Source organism: Seriola dumerili, unplaced genomic scaffold, assembly GCF_002260705.1.
Source record: "Seriola dumerili isolate Sdu_G_001 unplaced genomic scaffold, Sdu_1.0 BDQW01000454.1, whole genome shotgun sequence".
Classification (NCBI taxonomy): domain Eukaryota; kingdom Metazoa; phylum Chordata; class Actinopteri; order Carangiformes; family Carangidae; genus Seriola; species Seriola dumerili.
The window spans coordinates 117,710-140,738 of record NW_019174709.1 but is presented as its reverse complement, the minus strand read 5'-3'; the positions used below and the strand labels follow the sequence as shown (position 1 = coordinate 140,738).

At 41.6% G+C, this 23,029-nt stretch overlaps 1 protein-coding gene across 1 annotated transcript in view; it reads left to right on the top strand.

The window, feature by feature from the left end:
- The window catches only part of klhdc8b (kelch domain containing 8B), a 115,357-nt gene that overhangs the window by 63,073 nt on the left and 29,255 nt on the right, over positions 1-23,029 (top strand). The window contains exons 2-3 of the mRNA XM_022762926.1: positions 6,332-6,496; positions 14,783-15,007. Of these exons, the coding sequence (XP_022618647.1) occupies positions 6,332-6,496; positions 14,783-15,007 (390 nt within the window). The remainder of the gene's footprint in view (positions 1-6,331; positions 6,497-14,782; positions 15,008-23,029) is intronic.

Sequence of the window (23,029 nt, the reverse complement as noted above, 5' to 3'; positions counted from 1 at the left end):
ATTTAACTTGTGTGTTGCTGCTTCTCTCTGAAGCTGTTTAATTGTGTCTTCCTCTTTTTTCTTCTCAGTGCAATAATTAAATTGAACATGAACATAATTTGATGCAGCATGAAAAATATTACTTTTCTCTGCGATAATATTTTCATTTAAATTTCTATATCTCTTTTTGTTTGTGCTTTGTTTGACTTTTTATGTTCAGACATTTTGTCATTTTTCTGTTTTATTTTGAAATCACTTTCCTTGTGTGTCTCATGCTAGTTTTACTTCCTGTCTTTGTCTCATTTCACCTGTGTTCAATCACCGTTGCCTCCCTTGAGTATTCAAGTCTCTGTCATTGTCAGTTGGTCTGTTTTGTTCCCAGAGACGTTTTCTGTTCTGTTTCCCTCGTGTTTTGGGCATTTGATTTTCTGTTTGCAGCTGATCCTGTTGTTCCTGAGTTGGATCTCCTGTGTTTGCTTCCTGATGGCCTTCTTGTGAGTTTTGTTTGGACTGCGTTTTTATCAAAGCACTTGCATTGCACCTTCCAGTTTTTTGTGTCGCCTGCATTTGGGTCCTGCTAACACGTGACAGTGATTATGTTTCTCTGGAAATAAGCCTGACAGAAAAAGTTAAGGATTCGTTTTGAAGTAATTTTCTCAATTGTAACTTTTAACTTTTAAACTTTCTGCATTGTCAAATAGAATGAAACAATGTCCCACTAGAGTCTATATATTTTTTTCCGCATGTCTTGTATAATTGTACTATATGGATTTAATTCCACCGGTGGTACGTACTGTATTTCCATTAACCATTGTATTAGTTTAAGATGCGTATTTATAGACTTAGTATGAGTAGTAGTGCAAGCTGCTTTCCAATCTTCTTCTGAAATTTCCAATTGCAGGTTTTCCTTCCATGCTTTCAGTTTGTACTGTAAGATGAGTAACATGTTAGCAAGTTGCAACACTCAGCAATGATATCCTGCAAAAAGCTAAAAATACACTTAAAGGTCCCATGTTTGACACTTTACCTGGCTTTTTAATTGAAGTTTTGATATCCATAAGAAGATGTATTTGTGGTTTTGAGAGGCTCTCAGCCTCTCTTCTGACTGGTTGGATGGTGGTTCCAGGTGGGAGGGGCTTCGGGCGTGGCTGAGAGTGGTGCCTGCTTTGTTGTGACATCACAAAGTTACAGAAGTCCTGACGGCTGGTTTTAAGGCTCAGTTTCTGAATACAGGCTGTGTGCATTTCTCTGTGGACTGAGGCTTTGATACTTTCACAGTATTAATATAGAAGCTAGACCTGATCTATAATCAAGAGACATGGAAATCACACTTTATACAATATGGGATCTGTAAATTATTCTTATTATTCTATGATGGTTATGACGTTTACTTGAAAATGTATTTAATAACGTATAACAATTACACATTTTCTGTCATTTATTTCTTTCGTTGCTGTTACTATAGCAGAGCATCCAATACAGGGGCAGAGTGATGCATTATGGGATGCAAATAGATAAGGAGGGATGGAAAAAAAGATGAGATGAAGGATAAAAGGATAAAATTATAGGCAAGAGAAAAAAGAGACAGAGATGGGACGGATGAGGCAGTCAATTAGACTGAATGGGAGAAAAAAGAGATGGAAAACGATGAAAGTAAAATGAAAGTTGCAGTGAGAGGAGGATGCAGGGCCGAAAAAAAGGAAAGAAGATGAGGGATAGGCGACATGATATCAACAAGAGAGGGACACAGATGCAGACAGTGATGAAAGATGTGCTGTGGAGGAATCAAAGCAACAGGCTCAGCTTGTGTAGCAGAGTTACAAAGGAGGAGGACAGAAATATAAAGCACAACTAATGTGTCACATACATCCACTCAGTTCTTCTTCTTCTGAGTTCATCTGCTGATGCTGGTGCATTTGCAATTTTGTGCGTTGTTGTTGTTGTTTTTGACCATGTGTTTGGTCAGTTCAGAGCATCATGAGCACATTTTCTCCAGAAAAGCTTTGTTGTGTTGTTTTTATTTTAATCACTCAGCTCCAGGTAGTAACTCAGGGATCTGGCTCTGAGTGGTGACGGATTTTATTCGCCAAGCACCAACCTGCCAAACACCCACCCCATAATAACAGTCTGTAGGTTACGCTGTGGTTTCCATGGAGTCTCCCAGGGTGACGGGCAGAGAATAGAGCACGGTTTCCTTAATTAGAGGCGATTGCGCATGATTAGACCGAGGCTGGGCCAAATGGCGAGAGTGCACACAGCGGCATGAACACACGCACTCAAAGGCAGCTACTGTGATGCCGTTGGTCACAGTTAATAGTGTGGGTGGACAGCGAATGTCAAACACCTACGGTCTCCTAAATCACAGCCTGGGTTGGTGGATGATTATCATCATGTGACACTGTCAGTAATACATACAAACATATTTCCAGGACTCCAAGGAGGCAGCATACTCACAACTGTCGTTCTCCTGACAAGGCTCTAACTGACACGCCCCGCGCCTCACACCCCGACTCCAACACATACTGTAAATAAATATGGGCCTAGCCTCTGAGACGTCAACCACAGCGGTTTTCAACCTCGGAGTGAGCTGCTCCGCCATCACCATCTTGGCAGTGTCTGACTCCGCCTAACTCCTAGCAAATCAAAAAACGGGTAAAGACGTGGGGCGTGTTTGGAGCTGAGACTTTGTGCACGCCGGTTTGTGAAAAAAAGCATACACTCACCCACCTGCCACTCAAAGCGTGTGTTATATAAATATTCTACCCCGTACAATTGTCACAAAGCAAAAAATTAGCCATAGAGACCAAAGCTGTTTTTTGTTCCAGGCTCTAGACATGTTTATTTCTGCTGTAAAGTTGGCTTTTTTAATATCAGTCTATGCGGATTGACTCTCTTTTGGAGTGGCCATTCGAGGAACTGCGTTTTTTTGACACTTCTGTGTTGGCCTAATTTTTCAGCCCCAGAGGTTGTTGCTTGGTGCAGCTGTATCTGGTTGGTACCACTTGACCTCCCTCAACAACCCCGGCTCCTTCGCTGCCAGAGAAATGACATTTCAGATCCCTAGAACCAGTCTATGATACTTGCATTGCACCCAACCCCATTTCCTAAGCAGGCATCCTGTGTGGAGATGGAAGAAACTTCCAGCTCAGTCAGATTGCCCATAAGGTTTGGTCACCTCTTACCAAGGCCGTTCTCCCCAGATTGAGTTTGAGCACTCTCTGAATGCACTATAAAATATTACAAGAGAGATCCTCTGTCCTTTCCCAGAATACATTTGGTCCAGTGTCTTATACAGGATCAAAGTCTTGTGTACACGCTGCATTTTGCATTAATTTTCCCCCAGAGAACTGGTTTAAAAGGAAACTTTCAGATCTCCAAACGCCTCTCCGGGCAAGTTAAGACTTTTTACACATTTAATCTCAGTGAAAACAGATTCTCATTTCATTATACATGGAGACGTTTATCACACTGCTGTAACAAAGGAGCTTTTGGAAGTGTAAAAACTCCAGTACAAGAAATTTAGTCTGACAGACGTCTGAACGACTTTCTTTGTGCCGAGCACAGACACATATCCTGCATGGGAAATAATTTCCTCTATATAGACGCTTAATCTTACACACACACATATTGACTGTTGCTTAATTGAATTTACTTCTCACTATTATCATTTCTATTTATCTTCTGCTTGACACACATGCAGATGCACACAAACTCACACATGGGAGCTTCTATTTCCCGGAGACTGTTAGTCACTTCATTTTTTTCCTTGTAATCCTTAATTTATGATAGTGGGTTACACTACATTAGCAAAACTGACAAAGCTTATGTGAGTTTGGCAGTTTGTTCAGTTACTCCAGGCAGTTAGTAGGTTTAAATATTTAGCAATGTCTAATCTCTAGGTAAGAGCTAGTTCTGTGATGTGTAATTTGTAAGTTCTGCTCTTGCTACATGGCTAGCATTAGCATTAACCCATTCATACCGGATGCTGCGCAGCGCAACATTGCCCCTCCCACTGGTTGCTGCGTAGCAACCATTTTCATGATATATTTATACATATTTTACATATTTATATTCTGCATGCGTCATGAAAATGACGAGGAATCAACAATGCTGCGCTACGCAGCAACCGGCGGGAGGGGCAATGTTGCGCTACGCAGCAACTGGTGGGAGGGGCAATGTTGTGCTGCGCAGCATCCGGTATAAATGGGTTAACAGCTTTTTGCTTACCACGCTGGAGGAAACGTTGAGAGTTCAGCATAAAACTGCGTTCCTGTCTCCAGCGTTGGAAAGCAACACCAGTGTTAACTCTCGTCTCTATCACATCTTTTCTTCTACACTGCCATGAAGACATAGCGCTGCTCATGGGGAGTATTATAACGTCTTGTCTTGTAATTGCAACGATGTCCGAAGCTTTAGTCAAGCATCAATCACCACCACCCGCTCCCGGCAAGAACGCATGTTCAGTGGCAGAGAAAAGTTATAAATACAGCCCCTTTTAAACACTTGTGTGAGAACCAGGCTAAGTTTGAACTTACAAACAGCTGGTGAAACCACATCACAAACCATCACAATTCAGGGGCATCTACTGTGCTAATGATCTCATTAAGGGTAGCTCCTCATGCGCTGGTGGTATTCATTAAATTGAAATGAGCAATTCATGACAAGTTTGGACACTTGCATGAGCAAATGTTCCAGAAAAAAGTAAGAAAGAATTAGGATAAGAATATGAAAATGTTCTTGCACGAAGTCCAGTGTGTTTACTCTCAGGGTCATCCTTTGATGATCTTTCTTCTAGCAAATATGAAGTTGACATTTGAGATCTGAAGTGAAATATTGAACTGTTTTTTGGGGGGGATTATCATACCATTTGATGCAATCACTGGCAGTTAACTTTTCATCCCTTACTTTTAATCTAGCACCATCATCAGGTCAAATTTCATGCTTTGTTTTGTCTCTCTAACATCCAAGAAAAGTTGAATGGAGGGCAGCTGGACTTGGTTGTAGAGAGTTGAAAACATTTCACCTCTCATCCAAGAGGCTTCTTCAGTTGTGACCAAGGTTACGTCCACACTAATGTGTTTTAAAACTAAAACGTATTAGTGTGGACGTAGCCTGACTGGTGAGGAGACCCAGGTTGTTATCAAGGCCTTTTGATGTTACTCAGTTCTTTAATTCTCCTAGAGACAGTTCACCATAACCATGACCTGGATGACTACAAAGCTTCAGACATCTAACAGTTTGGTTTCGTTGGGTGTCAAAGCCTCACAGAGCCGTTAGCTCAGACTCTCCTCGTGCATCATGAAGGTGATCTCACCAAAAAGTCATTACAGTGTCAATCCACACTGGTGAAATCACAAATGAAGCTCAATAGAACAGAAAGCTGCTCCTTACAGAAAGCTCACTGAGGCAGCATTAGTGCTTACACTTTGCAGTTAGTGGTCTGCTCAACACTCACACATACACTCTATATTTCACATTCCCGCCCCGCCCCACCTCTCCACGTTCATGCATTGCGACACGCTTTATGTGATGATGTGTCCTCGCTGCGTCACTCATTTTATGTTCCACAGTAAATCGGATTTACTCAGTCAGAACCTGTGAACTGCGTTGCAATCACACTTGTGTTGAGCTGCGGTCCGACTGACAGATTTATTATTGCTTTATTCCTCACAGTTTAAATCACAGCTCCGTGGAACTGTTACCGTCGGGATGACGGTGACGCTCTCCCTCTTCCCTCTTCCCTCTGTGTCTCTCCTCTTCTCTCTCTATGCTTCAGATTGAAGTTGTCACAACTGTGTTAATGGGCTGTTAGTGTATAATCCTCTCCTCTTCCCTCCTTGTTTCATCTCCTCTCCCCGTTTCCTCTCCTCTCTGATTATCTCCTCTCCTCTGTCATCTTGTCCTCTCCTCTCCTCTCTCGTCTTCTCCTCTCCTCCTGCAGTGTTTCTGCAAGAGCACCGTGTTTGCTTGCTCAGCACTTTTCCACTCTTTCCTTTCTCTCGCTTCTGTGTATTTTCTAATGGCACTGCAGTAGCTGCACGTGTCCTTGTGGAAAAGTCATTTGTGGGTTATCTAGAAGTTTGGCATAAATATTGCAGATTGTTTGGGTGACTGTAGACTTATGAGACAGATAGTGGACCTGACAGCTAGACCAGAGGTGGCGGGACACAGTGAAACCTTCTCTGGCTGTTTGGAGAAATGTTTTCCTCCCTTCACCTCATACTGACCTGGATATAAGCTTGAGAGAGAACACATATTGACCAAATTGTTGCACCAAGAGAGGAAATGATAATAAGTTCTTTTAAAAGCTGTTAATTCACAGTGGGTTTCTGTCTTGTGTGTCTCTCCACAGATGGGAAGGTGTATGCGTTGGGGGGTATGGGAGCAGACACCACACCCCAGGCCCTGGTGAGGGTCTACGAGGCAGAGAAGGACCAGTGGCAGCCGACGACCTCCATGCCCACTCCGCGGTACGGAGCCACACCCTTCGTAACAGGAAACAAAATCTACATGTTGGGTAGGACATGAGATCTCATCATCTCATTTCTCTCTTTTTTTATCTTTTCATATCTCAAGAGTTTCATCCACCAACACTGCCTGTTTCTATCCGAGCGTCCCACGCCCACAACACAGATAACAATGCAACCATTTCAGCTAAAAATGACACTGCGGTCAGCTGTTCTCTCAATTTATTTTGACAGACCAACAAAATAGAAAAATAATATAATAATATCCCACTGGGGCAAAGTCACATTTCCCTATCCACAAAAAGCATATTTAAGTTTTCACTGCACAGTCTGACTGTAGCTCTTCGGTCGGCCCAGGCTCGGTCCTGCTGAGGGCCAAGACGTGGCAACATTACTTTAAGGTCTAATTATAGAGACAAATCTTTCTGCTGCTTGCTGTTATCGATATTTCGGGCCGCTGTGAAAGGAAAGCGTGTTCCGTTACTACAGCAACCATAACGATGAGATGTTTTCACCATACTTAGCTGCAGCAAAACCTTATTTTCAATCAGGTTTTAATGCTGTTATTTTGATGATTTTCTCCTATTTCTTGACCTTGTTTTTTTATGGTGAAATATTATTAAACATTAAACATTTAGTTAAAAGAAATCTTGCAGCACCTTTGGGAATCTTATTTCCTGCACATAGACCCACAGCCTCTCTGATATCAGTTAAGGGATTGCTTAGATAAGTTTGGTCACTTCCTCGAGGACATTGTGAGCTGGTGAGGGATGACAGATTTGAAGAGCCTCAGTCCTCAGGCTTTGGGACCATTTAGAAACTCTGGGCTACTCTGATGCACATTCAGTAAAGGGAAAGTAACAGGAAGTCTCCTCAATAAAAGTTGTGTAGTGTGTCTTTCCCCCGCACACAGGGGATGTGTGTGTTGTACTGTTTTCCCCATCAGTCTTTTCTCCGCCTGTGTGACTGTACCTGCCTGGCAGTTTTAGAGCTGTAAAATGAACTGATGGAAAGACAAAAATGTGCCCCTCAGGTCTGCACAGTCTCACAGTCTTAGTATAATATTGATCAAAAAGAACAGGGTTGGAGTTAAAAGCTGCTCTGCGGGAAAGAAGAAAAAAGGAAATATGTGTTTAGTGCAGATCCTGTGTTTTTGTTTTTTTTTCCCCTCGGCACAATTTTCATGCAGTCGTTTTCCATCTGTGATCAGAGGTTACATTTGTTCTCTTTGTGTCTCTTTGGGGGGCTGTTATTGCTCATTGACACTTGGTCAAAATTTCACACCACTGCTGAGAGAGAAATTGGAATCACGCAAAGCAGGATATGATCATTTTACCTAACTGAACAAAAAGCATTTTGCAAAAAGATAAATCCATTTGACTATACGCCAAAAGCAACAACACAACAGTCCACATTCAGCACAAAGTGGCTGTAACCTCTTTAGAGAAGGAGTTTTGGTCATTTCCATTTCCATTTCCATTTCCAACGATTTTCTTCCGCCAGAGGATCAGAACGACCCTGTTAAAGATGAAAAGGGAGAGAGAAAACTTTCCTTAATTTGACAACACACTGTCTGCATTTAGAAATACAGCAATTACTGAAAACGGGAAAGTGCACAGTGGTAGAATGTACTTGAATATGTAGGTACTACTTTATACTGTACTTTGCTCTGCACTACATTTATCTCACAACTGCAATTAGGTACTTTGCACATGAGGATTTTGCAAACAAAACGTGATTCGGTTATGTGACTGTTGGTATAAATAGTTTGAATTAGTGTCATTTCCACCTGCTACAACATTAAAATGCTGCTTGGACATAAATAAGTCTAATAATAATCTATATATGTATAACAACACTCAGACAAACCATTTTTGGCTGGACCACAACAGCGGGGCCAGCCCTATAATCACGAATGTCATTGACTGACTGAGTGATCATAGTTCCACCATTAGTTAGTCGGATGCTGAAGATCTGAGTACTTCCCTCACCACAGCAAATTGAAAAACACATCCATTAATTTGACATTTTTAACATTTACAACAAAAAGCATTTAGAAACAACTGTATATACTGTAACGCTGCATGGAAAACCAGATATAGTGTAATGTGTTAGCCCTTTTCCCTGTTCCCTGTCCCCTGGAGGAATAAGTGTAAAAATAAAAATACTTTTTGTTAGAATTAAACTTCCAGGTACGACTTTAACTTCACAAGTGAAAAGCAGTAGATCATGGGTGCGTGGACTGTGTTGGTGTCTCCAAGCTCACCTGCAATTTGGCTTCATGCAGTTGCAGCAGCATTAAGTGCAGGACTGGCTGTGGTGGAGTATAGCTCAGAAGGTGTTGTGATTAATGAAGTCACATCTCTGTCTCATCACTCTGAAACAGCTGTGTCAGTCACAGTGACACATGACGACAACAACAGCTCAACAAATGGAAGGAGGCTTCTCTAGGTCTAAATGCTGCAGAGTGACACGTTCTTAACACACAGCACTTAAAATCTGAAGCCAGACGCAGCGGTGTGGGTTTTTATTTAACTTGTACAACGATGAGTAAGTAAGTAATTAAAATGTTGATGATGCCATTTATACAATGACACTATTTGAGTTTTATTCCTGTTGTATCTCATGTTAAACGAGACACATCATAATTTGTATCATGATGCACTTCAGGAATAAAACATGAAACGCTGCTGTTGCTAAAAAGAAAGTTGGAAAAGGATTCAGTGACACACGGGATTTATGAGCCGCTGTAAGCTCCTACATAAACAACAGAGCACTGAGTCATGGCTGACCAGAGTGATGTGTGTAGTGTTGTGTGGGGTGACTTTGTAGCAGCCTGGTGCCATTTGCATGTGATTTAATGAAGGTAAACACAGTGGAGGGCTGTGTGTAATGGCACTGTGCTCTGACACAGCACTTCTCACATCAGAGGCTGCAGATTTATCAGCATTACTGTCCTGCTGCATTTAATGAACCTGAAGCAGAAACTATTCATACAGTATGAAGCAGCAGTGGACAGCACTGAGCTAAATGCAATTAAAAATACTGTATAAGTTGATTTGCAGGCTATAGTGATATTAATTAGTACTTGATATAATTATTATTTAATGGAGCTATTTGTAAGTTTTGCTATTGCTACATAGCTAACGTTAGCATTAACAGCTGTAAACATTGCGAGCATCAAGTTTCATCCAGCTGTGGAAAGAAACACCATTGTTAACTTTTATCTCTATCATGTCTCTTCTTCTACTGAAGTTAGCATGCTAACCAGCTAGCCCCGACCTGTCTCGTCACTTTCTGATAGAGACTCACTGTAGCCTCCAGTATGTCCTGAAGACGTAGCGCTGCTCAGTGGGCGTATTATAACCTCTTGTCTTGTAAACGCAACGATGACTGAAGCTTTTGTCAAGCAACAATCACCACCATCTGCTCCCGGCAAGAAACCACCGTCAACGACAGAGAAAACTTACAAATAGCCCCTTTTAAATAAAAATGAACCAGAGAAACTGCTGCAGTTTGCTCCACAGTCGCCTCTTGAGTGATTGTCTGGTAATATCACACACCTGGTCTGCGATCAGTTCAGTAGTTTGTGCACCCTGACATAAAAGTCTTACAGTCTGTACGTGGTCTGTACAGTGTAGTCTGACTTTTCAGATAACAAAACCACATGTAAAGTATATGGACCGAGTTCGGACAGGGAAGAAAAGAAAAACTGGTGATGCTGATCAAGGAAACATGTCAGTAAAGACCAGTGAGCCTCTTTACACTTTGAATTTGACTGTGTGAAAACACATTTGGTCAAAGTTCGAGTGGGATTTGCACAGGAAACAATACATGTAAGTCAACACCCTAAATATGAACTGTACTTTAAGTGTTTTCACATCTAGAGCTGAAAAACCTGATGGGTCCATAAATCCAACCATGTAATAGTGCCATTAACACAATACTGACATTTTAAGAATAAAATGCATGATCCACCAGCTGTATGTCAGATCACTTCTCATGACAAATATCACTCTTAACATTTACACTGCTCTTTGCACTGTCAGCACAGATGAATTTAAAGGCCTGCTGTCATTTTTCTGCTTATGTAGCGGTGTTAAAGTACCAATGTGTTCAATACAGCTGCTATCTCTATTTTGTAAAACAGCGTAACACATCTTCTCAGCTGTCACACCATGTGGTGTCAATGTGTAAAAACTCACTGAGTCACTCTTGGTCTTTTGTGGCTGAGTGTTTTCTTCCTTCTGTGATAATAAGATGCAAAGATCAGCCTCACATCAGTTTCTCATCTATTTACTTTTTTCCTCAACACAAATATGTGGATATGGACTTTATTCCCATCAAATCATAATTTGACTTTTTCTTATTAATTGAACTATTCCTTCATCTCAGCATATACCCCCTGTGGTACAAGTACTCTGGTTGTTAGATGCTGATTTTGACCTTTAGTAGACCAAAATTTAATGGAACAAATTGTTAAATTTTCTGTTTTGAATGAATATTTCCCTTAATGCCGATCAGAGCCAATAAATACCTGCATGTACTGCAGAGTCATTTGACTCAGGAGTGAATGTCTGGTCTGAATGATTGGATCTCAAATTCGTCCTCATAGCATCTTGGATCACACCTGAACTTAGAGCTGATCGCTTGTGATCAGATCACCTGAGATGGATGTTAATACCAGATCTGAACAAGATCTCTGTGCTAAGCTAAGCTAACCGGCTGCTGGCTGTAGCCTTACTGTATGTTAAACATAGAGATATGAATTCCAGAGAGTGAATGTGTGTGTCTCAGTATGTGAAACTATTCATTAAAGAGTTCTATAGAGATACATGCAGGGACATATGGGACATGTCATTCTAAACTTTTGAGTCAGCAGCAAAAACCTTTCTAATCACTTACCTGTGAGTTTTCAGTGTCGTTTCTCTGGCTGCTCCCAACCATGAAATGACATTATCATGGACTGTGACACTACAGAAAAAATTTGAAAGTTGTCTGTTGAAATAGTACTTTCAGCTTTGCTCCTGACAGCACTGTGGTTACAGTAATGGCTGCAGCAGAGGAAGAGCTCTGCTGTGTGTCAGGGCTGGTGCGACCTCTGAAGTACTGTGCACTGCAGTTTAGACTGGAGTGCTGGACTGCAGTGTGTGTGTGTGTCTATATGTGTGTGTATGTGTGTGTGTACATTCTCAGTGGAGTTAGTGAAGGACCAGACAAACCTAAAACAAACTACCTAAATCAAATATGATATGATCAGATGATGCAGTAAAAACATCTAGCTCTTCTGCAGATGAGCAAACGAATTCATCTCAGTGTGTCTGGAGCAAATGATGCCTGACAACTGCATGGGACAGAGAGGAAACACACACACACATACACACGTACACCCATGGGAGTTTAATCACATTATATTGCATTACACACAGAGTTATGGGTGATGTGCAAAGAGAACAAAGTGGTATTCATTGTTGGTTTTATAACAGGAAATCCAGGTCATCATCCCTCTTTCTCCTGCCCCCTCTGTCTCTCTCTCAGTCATGTAGTGTGCATATAATGCCTGTTCACTTTCCGTACTTGAAAACTTTGCCGTACCTTGTAAATTCATGCTGCTTCTTCAGCTGCTGCTCCACTCGGGGGTGTGTTCGGATCAGTGGGTGCATGAACCTCCTTCGATTTTAAATTCTGCGTTCCCAGTCAGCAGCAGACTTACTGGCATATGACGTAACTGAACAGGCTTCACGCTGCTTTAAAATTCTTCTGTGCGTGTGCGTGCGTGCGTGCGTGCGTGCGTGCGTGTGTGTGTACACTATTTGAATCAAGGTTTTTGTAGCAATGTCAGGGTTGGTAATCGGCACACAAACACAGCTGGAGAGGGGCTGACTGCAAGTCACAGATAATCTAAAATTCTTCTGTCAAGTAAAAAGACATTTCGCTTGAACACACACACACACACACACACACACACACACACACACACACACACACACACACGCATACAGAATGCAGAGAATGCAGGATATACAGTACAGCACAAAAGTTTTAGGCACTTGTGACAAAATGCTTTAAAGTGAGTATACTTTCAAAATAATGCCATGAATTGTCATCAATTATCATATTACATCAATATACACTATAACAAAACAATGTATAGACTCATACAAACATAATCCCTCTCAAACATTACTTATGAACCACTAGACGTGTGTGGTGGTGTATTTATCTTATCAGAGAGCCCGCCCCCTGCCTCTACTTTCTTACTAATGCAAAGATATATAATAACCATTGAATACAAATCTATCTGAAACTTTTGCATTGTGCTGTATATTAAAGTAACACTACCTTTCTGCAGCAACAAAGACAGATCAGGGATCTAAATCACCACACAGACCAATGTCCTCGCTGCTGAACTTATTTAACGGTTAACAGCAGGTAAATCAGAAACAGTGTTTACACCAGCCGGCATCTCCTAACCTTCATCTGCCAAGGACAACCTCAGACACATGAGGAAAAGCATAGATATATTATTGTAACAACAAGCCTTACAAGCCTGTAACACAAATCACCGCACAGCATTTTACTGCTGGCTTTCTTGGGCATCTTGGAAAGCATCCAAGTGTTTGCTGCTGCTGAGCCAAAGTGGGTCGAGCTTAAGGCAAAAAAAGGTGCACAAGGATTCAACCAACGGCAACAAATCAAATGGAAATTTATACTAGTTGTTACAGAGTCAACTACCTGGTTCTGCATAAGAGGAGAGAGTGAGGGCAGGAAGACCCAGAGATATTTTTGCTTTCAGAAACATAAAAAACAGAATATTCTTGATATTCTTGTTATCTCTCACAGAAGTGGCCTTTTGCATTTTTATGCTGCGTTTCTGACCAGGTGTTTCGCTGGGTTACTTTATATCAGATTCATTTTAAAAACGATGAAAACAAAGAATTAAGAATCATCAAAGTCATCAGGATTTATCGTCTGGGTGTCATGAATGTCGGTACAAAGTTTTGTGCCAGTCAATCAGTTAGATATTAGATACTGAAGGAAAAAAAGGTTTGGCCAGACAATGGAACCACAGTAGAAGTCAGGAGATCCCCAAAGTCAAAAAAGCTTCATCCTCTGAGGCACATGGCACATTTATCACCATGAATAGCAAGGACTCATGGGAAATGGTGTTCATTAAATGCTCCTATAAAACGAGTATTGAATAAACAATGATATTATATAATTTTCATAAAACTACCGTCCTTTTCTGAACATATGAAGTGAGCTACACAACATGCTGTTGAGCATAGTTTTAATGCATTTATTCTCACCTCTGGAACAGTTTCCTTATTTTATGATGCTGGCAAATGATCTGTCTCTAGCTGTAGGATTCTGCAGCAACACTCAAACGCTCATACATAAAAAATCATACACAGTATCCTCCACTGTAATCAACAGATCTTATAGCTCAAACTGTCCTTTTTTCTCTCACACCTCTCTGACTCTGATGCTTCCCACTCAGTTCGACTCTTTGTCTCGCTGTTGCTATCGATCTCCATGCCGCCCCGCCCACTCCGTTTGACCCTCTTCCACTTTCTTCTCTCACTCCTCCACACTCTCCTCTCTTCCCGGTCTTACTTTTTCACAATTTCTCTCTCTCATTGACTCATTTTCTAGTCTTTCTTCCCCTTTTTTGTTCCTGCATTTAGCTCTCGAGAGCCTCACTCTCCCTCCATTTCTCCTCCCCCTCTCCCTCGTGTAGCCATCTCGCATTGTTCAGCCTCTCCTCCCTTCCTCCATCATTTGCATCCTTACTGCCTGCTTGTTCTCTCTCTCTCTCTCTCTCTCTCTCTCTCTCTCTCTCACCACGTTGCCTTGCCCTTGTACTTGCATTTTACAAGGTTAAGTTATGATTTGTGGAAGTAAACAACTTGCAGGCGTCCTGGGGGAGCACCCCGCTGCTGTGCTCTGTTTTCAATCCAAAATGAAATGTGGTCCCAGCGCTGGACTGCATGCTTGCCAGAATTCGATGTAAATGCCAAGGAACCTTTGTGACAGATTCAGGGGCTTAAAAAGCAATGAAAAGAGACAAGAAATGGAAAATGAGGACAAACATTGTCAGAAAATGTATATTTTTTAAGTTCTTTATTCATGGACATGCTAATATTCCTGGAAATGTATTTCAATTATGAGTTTGTGTAGATGCCAAATCTTTATGATAATCCAGAGGTGATTTGTTGCTGCCTTTTAAAACAGGACTGCAGAACTAAACCTACAGCATCACTTCACCAGTAGATTTCAGTATGGACACATAAAGCCTTGATGTCATCATAAATGCCTTCTCCCGCCTCCTCCAGGTGGTCGTCAGGGAAAGATGCCGGTGACGGCGCTCGAGGCTTTTGACCTGGAGATGAAGAGCTGGACTCGTTACCCCTGCATCCCGAGCCGGAGAGCTTTCTCCTGCTGCGCCGCCAATGAGCGAAGCCTCTTCAGCCTGGGGGGCCTGCAGCAGCCGGGGCCGCATAACTTCTACTCCAGACCTCACTTTGTCAACACCATGGAGGAGTATGATCTGGATCAAGGTAAGATCTTACTACATGATAAATGGAAACCTTAGGGGTCTTATTTTAATGATCTGAGCACACGGTCTAAAGAGCCTGGAGCAAGAGCGTTCAGGTTGAGTCCAAATCCACTTATACTAGCTAGTTTAATGGTGGAAGAAACGGCTCATGGTTCAAAGGGGTTGTACTTAGTTGTTTATTCAATCATGGGAGTGTTTTGGGGGCATAACATGCAATAAACCAATCATGTGTCATCTCCCATTCCCTTTAAATGCCAGGTGTGCCTGCACCTTGATGGACTGCTATTATAATGCCAGATTGTGCACGAGCAGATCTGTCTCTGCAGCAGAGACAGATCTGCTTGTGCACAAAGTGAAAGCATGTGAGTAACGAGTGTATGGCAACAGCTGGATTCCACCAAACAGGCCTGGGGGAGAAATACTGAAGTGAGGCTGCACTGCATGCTTTTGCACCCTCACTTTGATATTTTGCACCCTCGGTTGAAATTTGAGTGATAAATACAAAGCACAAGGTGGGAGCTGCACGGACTGTGTAGGCGTCTCTATGCAGTTACATCAAGCTATAACCGACCAGTCTGATGTATGTAGAGGTGTATGTGCTTAGCTTAGCCTGGTTTCGGTATTGATGGATGGTCAAGATGGAGGGAATATTTCAAGGAAAAGAAATGAAAAGCCCTGGAGATAAAAGCTCTAAAATAACTAGTTAATGAATTTAGCGCTGCAAGTGGCAGCAGCAGTCGCACTGCAGAGGACAGAGAGCAGGAGCAGAGTGGATTTAATGAATCTATGAGTCCAGTGAAAACACCAGCTAAAGTGGAAGAAGACAACAGTAATAACCAAAGGGTTTTATTGCTTAGTAACACATTACATTAATAGGATTACTTTTTTCATGAACAAGGAAGTGTAAGGGATTACAATTTCAAATCAGTAATTGTATTGCAGTTCCCATAATGCTTCATTACTTTGACAGTTGTCTTGTTTGGTGCTTTAGTGAGACGCTGATGGAGGGTTGATATCAGTATTGTCTGAGGCAGAGCGATTGTTACGGGCCGCATTATAGTGTAGTTCATTGAAGTAATCGCTTTCCTTTTAATCCTTAATTCCTGTGAAGTGTGTCTGGATTTAATGATAATAGAGCACTTTTCAAAACCCACGTTACAGTGTTTGACAAAGGCAGTAATGAACAAAACACAAGACAAAAAAATCACGGTTTCAAAGAGAAGAACAGATAAAACAATTAGGTGAATAAAAACCAATAACCAGTAATTTTAAGAGAAATAAAAACAGGAAAAGCTCTCAGATAAAACTATGTGTTAAGAAGAGGCTTAAAAGAGTTCAAGGATTCAGCCGGCCTGATTTGCTTGGGCAGATCGTTCCAGAGCCTCTGGGCGCTGACTGCAAACGCTCCGACTTTCACAGTCCACTGCTGTTTTTTATTCTCAGTCAGTCTCAGTCTGGCAGAACTGAGTGGGAATGATGAACAGAACTTTAGACAATGCAAAGAGACGAAGTGCATCACCACCAGGCTTGTGAAGTGCTGAACATGAGGCAAGAGTCGCAGGCAAAGGTAAAGATGGGTCATGCACTCATATTTCTCATATGGAAATTACATTTTTCAACAACAAAAAAAATACTTGAGGGTGAAAGCTCTGGATAAATAGAGAATGTTTCACATTAGATTTGTATATGTATGTATCTGGATATAATTGAATTGGATGGATTCATGAGAGGAGAGGGAGCTGCCGTGTACGCTGCCAAAAATAGCTGTTTGGTGTCTCAGTGTTTGCAATCCCATCCTGGAGCACTTTGAATGGAGTGGCAACATGATCTGTTCTGTTCTCGTAATCCAACCCAAATACAGGAAGATTATGCATTAGTCGAGTCAGATCATATCAAAGCTGATGGTGACGCTGCGAGAGAAAGTCCTTCTGCTGCACCACATTTTCTGACCAGCCAAACAAACAAACAAACAAATGCTCTCATTGGGCTTTTTGTTTTTTTTTTTGCTGACCAAGTTATGGCTCAGATGAAATGTTGCATGAAACGCAACTGAACAAGTGCACAAATGCAACGTGGGTAATAACATGACTCAGTGGATTAAAAATCCCCTCAGGTGCTGTAAATGTTTGAGTGATTTTAAACTGTATGCAATATTATAATATACCTTTTACTTTACGTTTTGCTGCATTGTGAAGGTTCAGCACCCAGAACAGTCTGAATCATGACTTTGTAGACAGCAGCATTTCAGCTATGCTAAGCTTTAACTAGCCCACATTATTATTTCTACTTTTGTTCTAGCATCACAACATCTGCTCCAGATCCCATTTTAAGCAGCACAGAGACAGAGCGGTGCGCCTCCGTCATATATTAGGCTGCAATTATGTCTGTTATTAACCAGAACGAGACATCTGATGTTCCAGATGGTTATTTTTTTAATTCATCAGCTCAGTTAAAGAGTAAAATCTGTCTAGACAAGTGAAGGATCATCATATCCCTGTTGCTGCCGTACAGTTTAAGTAAAGTTTAGTGGATTATTATGGTGTAACTTTAATTTAACTAAGCAGCTGTTGATTAAAGGCTAAATCAACACTGGAGTCTCGTGTGATGGTGGAACAAAGCAGCGATACCGGCAAAAACTATGTGTGTGTGTGTGTATACTCTACATTCAGTGTATATAGATATACAGACCACATTCCCATTCACTTGAATGGGACAACACTTTTACGTGTTGGTCTGCGTTGCATGGACAAGCAGTCTATTTGTTGTCATTGTGCAAAAATTCGCCAAACATTCACTGCAGACATCTGACTTTCATAAGTTATATTTTTGGCATTTTTGCTTTTATTCCGACAGCACAGCGAGAGATAGACAGGCAATTCAGGGAGAGAGAGAGAGAGAGGTTGACATGCAGGAAAGGGCCGTGAGTCGGACTCGAACCCATGGCTGCTGCAGTTAGGGCCAAGCCCATGTGGTACGTGCTCTACCAGGTGAACCACCGAGGCACCCCCACCATCTGACTGTCTTTAAAAGTAGTATTGTACAGTCTGACTCTGACTGTGACATGGTTACCATGTAGCGTATGGGAAAGTGTCCGTATCACTTGCTATTTTAACAGTGAAAAAACAGTCGCTGCACCAGACGCATGTGCACTTATTGTTCAATGCTTTTAACTTCTAAAGTCACAAAGCATTGAACAACAGGTGCGTCCCAGCCGGGTTCACCACTTTTAATGCAAGTGAAGTACGGATGATGGAAAACCTTGCTGAACTAGCTGAACAGCAGCTGTCTATTTCAACATGCGGTACGTGACATGTTGTCGAAGTGCGTCTTCAGCTTCATCCACTGAATCTTTTTCTGTCCCCCACGGTCTAAATGATATTAGATTCAGTGTCTCAAAGTACCCTGCCTGAAACTGTGACGATTCATATTCTTATAGATGGATAGATGGCCATCGCTCAAAGCTCTGTGCAATGAGCTGTGATTTGATCCGGCTTGAGTGACATTTAAGAATTGCAGAAAGAAAAGAAAACTGAATGTGGACTTAAAGCAAAAACCATGAAAGCATGAAGCGAAAGTGAATGACTCCGGTTTACAGCGTTTTGGACGCTGAGCAGACGGTAACAATTGGATGAGCGATCAGGGCTCTGGGCTTCTTTACCTGGGCTGTAGCTACTGATACTTTAGAGCAATGACTAATCTGTCAACACTTCTTTTCATTTATTGACATTCTGGGCTCTACTTTCATGAATCAAGAGCCACAGTGTGAAGTGCAGTGAAGCGTGCCATGCCCACCGCGCTCAGGGCACCCCTGCACTCTTTTGGTAATTTTCTAGCCAGAGGCGCCTAGAGCACCTATATACTGCATATGGGGTAGGATCTGAAAGAATACATTATCATACATTACAGCGGGTGTGTTAGACGCTGTGATAACCATGGCCAATCACAATGGCTGCTTTCATCCACTTAAAATACAGAGCGCTCTGTGGTGAGCTTTCCTAACAGGAAACCATCTCAATGTAGTTTGACATCTCCTCTCTCAGGCTTCTCTAGAGCTCCAGTAACAACAGGTCGGTGAGCCAATCTCTGAGCCTCTCTTCTGAGTTGCTGACAATTTTCGGAGTGATTGAGTAAAAATAAAGCCGATTTCAGGTAAACACTCAGAGAGACCAAATCCTGCAAGGTGGAATGGTGGGTCCAGGTGGGCGGGGCTTGTGGGGCTATGAATAAGACTGTATCGAGATTTGACTACTTCTGATTATACAACCGATTAATTTGGTTTGGTTCGATTTTCTTTCAGTTGAAGGTTCAGGTTCACCAATTTTCAACAAGTGCAAATTTAAATTCAAGTGTTGCAGGCGCTGTGAAGACTACAGACACAAACACAAAGTACTGCTTGGCATAAAGTCAAATAAGTTGTTGATGTTGACACTTGGTAGGTTGTTATTACATTTGCTATGGGTCTTGCTTGGAGTCTCCTGTAACTTGCACGGCCCTCAATCTTCATTATAAATAATGATCATACACGCATCCATGCGATTTATGTTTGTCTGAAGTTATCCAAGTTGCCAGATTGTGTGTGAAACACAAGCTAAACACACAATCCACACACATGCATACAATTTTAACCCATCTGTTACCACAACCTGGCAACCCACAACCCGATCACTAATAACAAATCATTTCGACATTTAACATTTGGACCCCAGACAGTATTGGGAATCAGAGCCAAGACTCTCTCTCTCTCTCTCTCTCTCTCTCTCACACACACACACACACACACACACACACACACACACACACACACACACACACACACACACAGCAGTAAGTGTCAAATGACTGTGGTGTGTCCTCCGGATGTGATGCAGCCAGGTGAAGGGGGATGATTATATATTCTACTAATGAACTCTGGATGATTTAGTTGCTCATTATTGGATGAATTAATTAAACCATAAAAATATATTATAGGCGGCTAAATAGTGCAAGTATCCAATGTGTGTGTGTGTGTGTGTGTGAGAGAGAGAGAGCGAGTCAGTGTCTAAGTGAATACCCACGTATGTTTGTGGAGAGGTGTACCAACAGATGCTCAAGAAAGGGAGACTCAGATTGTGGCAGATTGGGATTATGTGTTGCTCACTTGTGAAAAGGACCCCCCCCCCCCCCCCCCCCCCCCCCCCCCCAATCCATCCATCCACATTAAGAATGCATCCTTTCACACCACTCCGTATCTGTCAGCTTGCGATATAATATTTGATTTATCCCTTTGCTTCTGTGAAATCTCTCAGTCAGGTTTAATGTCTTTTGCTTTGAGGAATAATGGCCTTTTTCTCAACTATCAGGCCTCATTCTCACCTCGCCTTTGAGACGGAGCCCAGACTTGAAAGCTGTGAAAATGAATCAGGCACGGACTGTGTGTGGTTTAGGTGTGAACACAGCATCGTTGCACTGCATGTATCTGTAATAATGATAATGATGATAATAATAATAATCATCATCATCATCACAGTTGACTACGTGCCTCCTATGACTGAAATAAGGCACAAAGACTGAGACTGAAATACTAAACTTTAAATGCATCTAATATGAAGATAAAAAATAAAAATAAAAAAATATATGATTTCAGTTACCAGCACGCAATGACTCTAGGATAGGTAGGGCCTTGGAAAAGAAGGCCGTATGTGGAGGAGCTTTTGAAAGTCGTGCCGCTGTGGCACATTCGGTCTTGCATCCCCTGAATTGGGACACAGCTAGTGTCTCTCTCTCTCTCTCTCTCCCCTGGATTCCACACGGTTTGGTTTTGTTGTATTGTTTGTCTTTAGATTCATTTCCTGTTCAGTTATATAAATTAAATTTATCTGCACTTATAACTCGTGTGGTCTTCCCTCCAGATAGAGTTTGACACTGAACAATTTCTTCATGTACTGTACGTGAAACGCACACATCCAACATACAGTGTGCATTAATGCCAGTGTTTCACATGGAGCAGGTGGGAGTGTTGACATTTCATGTATATGCATATGAGCAGCAAAGCTGGACTTGGACTTCCTGCTGTATCTGCCTGCTCTCAGCATCTGTTCTGTGTGTTCTCATTGTATTGTCTGATCTTCTGCTTCTTTGTTGTTGCTTGGACTTCACGTTTTATTTCTGTTGCACCCTCCCTCTTCATTTCTGCTGTACTGGTGGAGAGGGTGATTGACACGCAGAGATGATATGAAATCATGTGAGCGGAGACCCAGGCGAGCGTACCATGGAGCTGGACATCAAGGCAACAACAAAAACAGCAATATATTCATATGCAGTGTCCTCTTGAGGCTTCTGACATACAACTAACCCCCCGACTTTGAGATAGAACAAGGGAATAGAGGGGAGGAATGGAAAAGGCAAAGGACATGAGAGGGTAAAGCGTGCCAGTAGATTTAACTGCAGTTAGTTTGATGTAGTGGCTCAGTGAAATGTTTAAGTTTAACCAGGGGACAATCATATGTGCGCGAGTGTGAAAGAGAGCTGTTGTTGGATTATTCTCTCTAATAGATGTTATAACCCTCTGGGCCCTTTGCTAATACTGAGCAGCTTCATTACCTGTTCATTTTTCTACAGTCTGTGAAATATTTTAATCATGGTGATTTGCATTTAAATGTTCCCCACATTAGCATTCAGGGCTGGTGAACGACAGAGAGGGACGCAGGGTTAATGGATGTTCTGCTGTTCACAGTGAGTTACTGCTGTGTGGAAGATACGGTATCTTCTTCTAACAGAGGCCAAAAAAACAAATAAACTGCAGCATCTAGGGCAGATTCTGGCATGCATGATGACGCAGTGATGACAATTGCTTTGTTAAATGCACACACTGTCATTTAGGGTCAAAACACCTGTAAACATAACTGTGTGATAGTTACTGGATGAAAGTCAATAATGAGAGACGTGCTAAAGTGCATTGGCTTAAAACTAGTCTAGTTTTCAACACCTCTTTCTTAGAGTTGCGCAGCATTATGGGTATATATTATATATATTTTGATGTCATCAAAGCAGGAGAGAAACCAGTTCTTACTATTGCTTTGACTGCTGGTATTGTTTAGTTGTGTGTTTGTTTATGATAATAGGTGTAATTGATAATTGTCAGTAATTGAGCTTCTTCACATTCTTTTAGCTGAAATATGAACTGAATAAAAAGTAAATGAAATATGTATTATTCAAACATTTTACATGCAAGGGGAATTTTAATTTCCCTTTGATGAAACAGATATTTGCAAAATAAGAAAAATAAATAAATAAATATTTTGTCCAAATCTGTTAAATTTGGAATCAATGCTGACAGAATAGTCTTGATCCAAGGAATTAACTGTATTTGGCCAATTCAGGTTTTATATGCCAAAACATATAACTGCTTAATAAATGGTAAATTGTTTTACTTCCAGATCCTTTCAAAACTTTCCTCAACATTACCCCAAACTTCACTGAAATCTGTTTTGAGGTTTCTGCTCACCAACAAACACCGAACAGACAAAGTGGACTTAGCCCAGTTGTCATGGAGATGGTCATGTTGTTTTAAGTGACCCATGTATTAGTCTATAAGTATGATTATACAGTAAAGCCTTCTGTACTCCACCATAACAATAGTTCATCGAGGCTTTGTGAAGTAGAGACGTGGTGATGGTAAGGGGCAACTTGCTTGGGCTAGTTGGTGAACTACCATAGCTGGCGAGTTAATAGCGAAAATGCCAGTGAGCTGGTTGAGCTAGCTTGTTAGCTTTGTTGCTAATGGGACAATGGGCCCTACAAAAACCGCCACAACCGTCTCCATTGAACAGCCGTACCATTGCAGGCAGCACTCTGACAGTTTGGTATTTTCCTGCCAGTCTATGTGGCACTGAACGAGTGATGCACAGGTGGGAGGTTTTTTCAAATGCAGCAGCACAAAACAAGTTTGTGTTTTTTTTGTCTTAAACATTTGACTGAGTGTCAGAACCACATCTGTTTCTGGCACAATGTCAATTAAAATACTTGGAGCACATGCACAGCAATA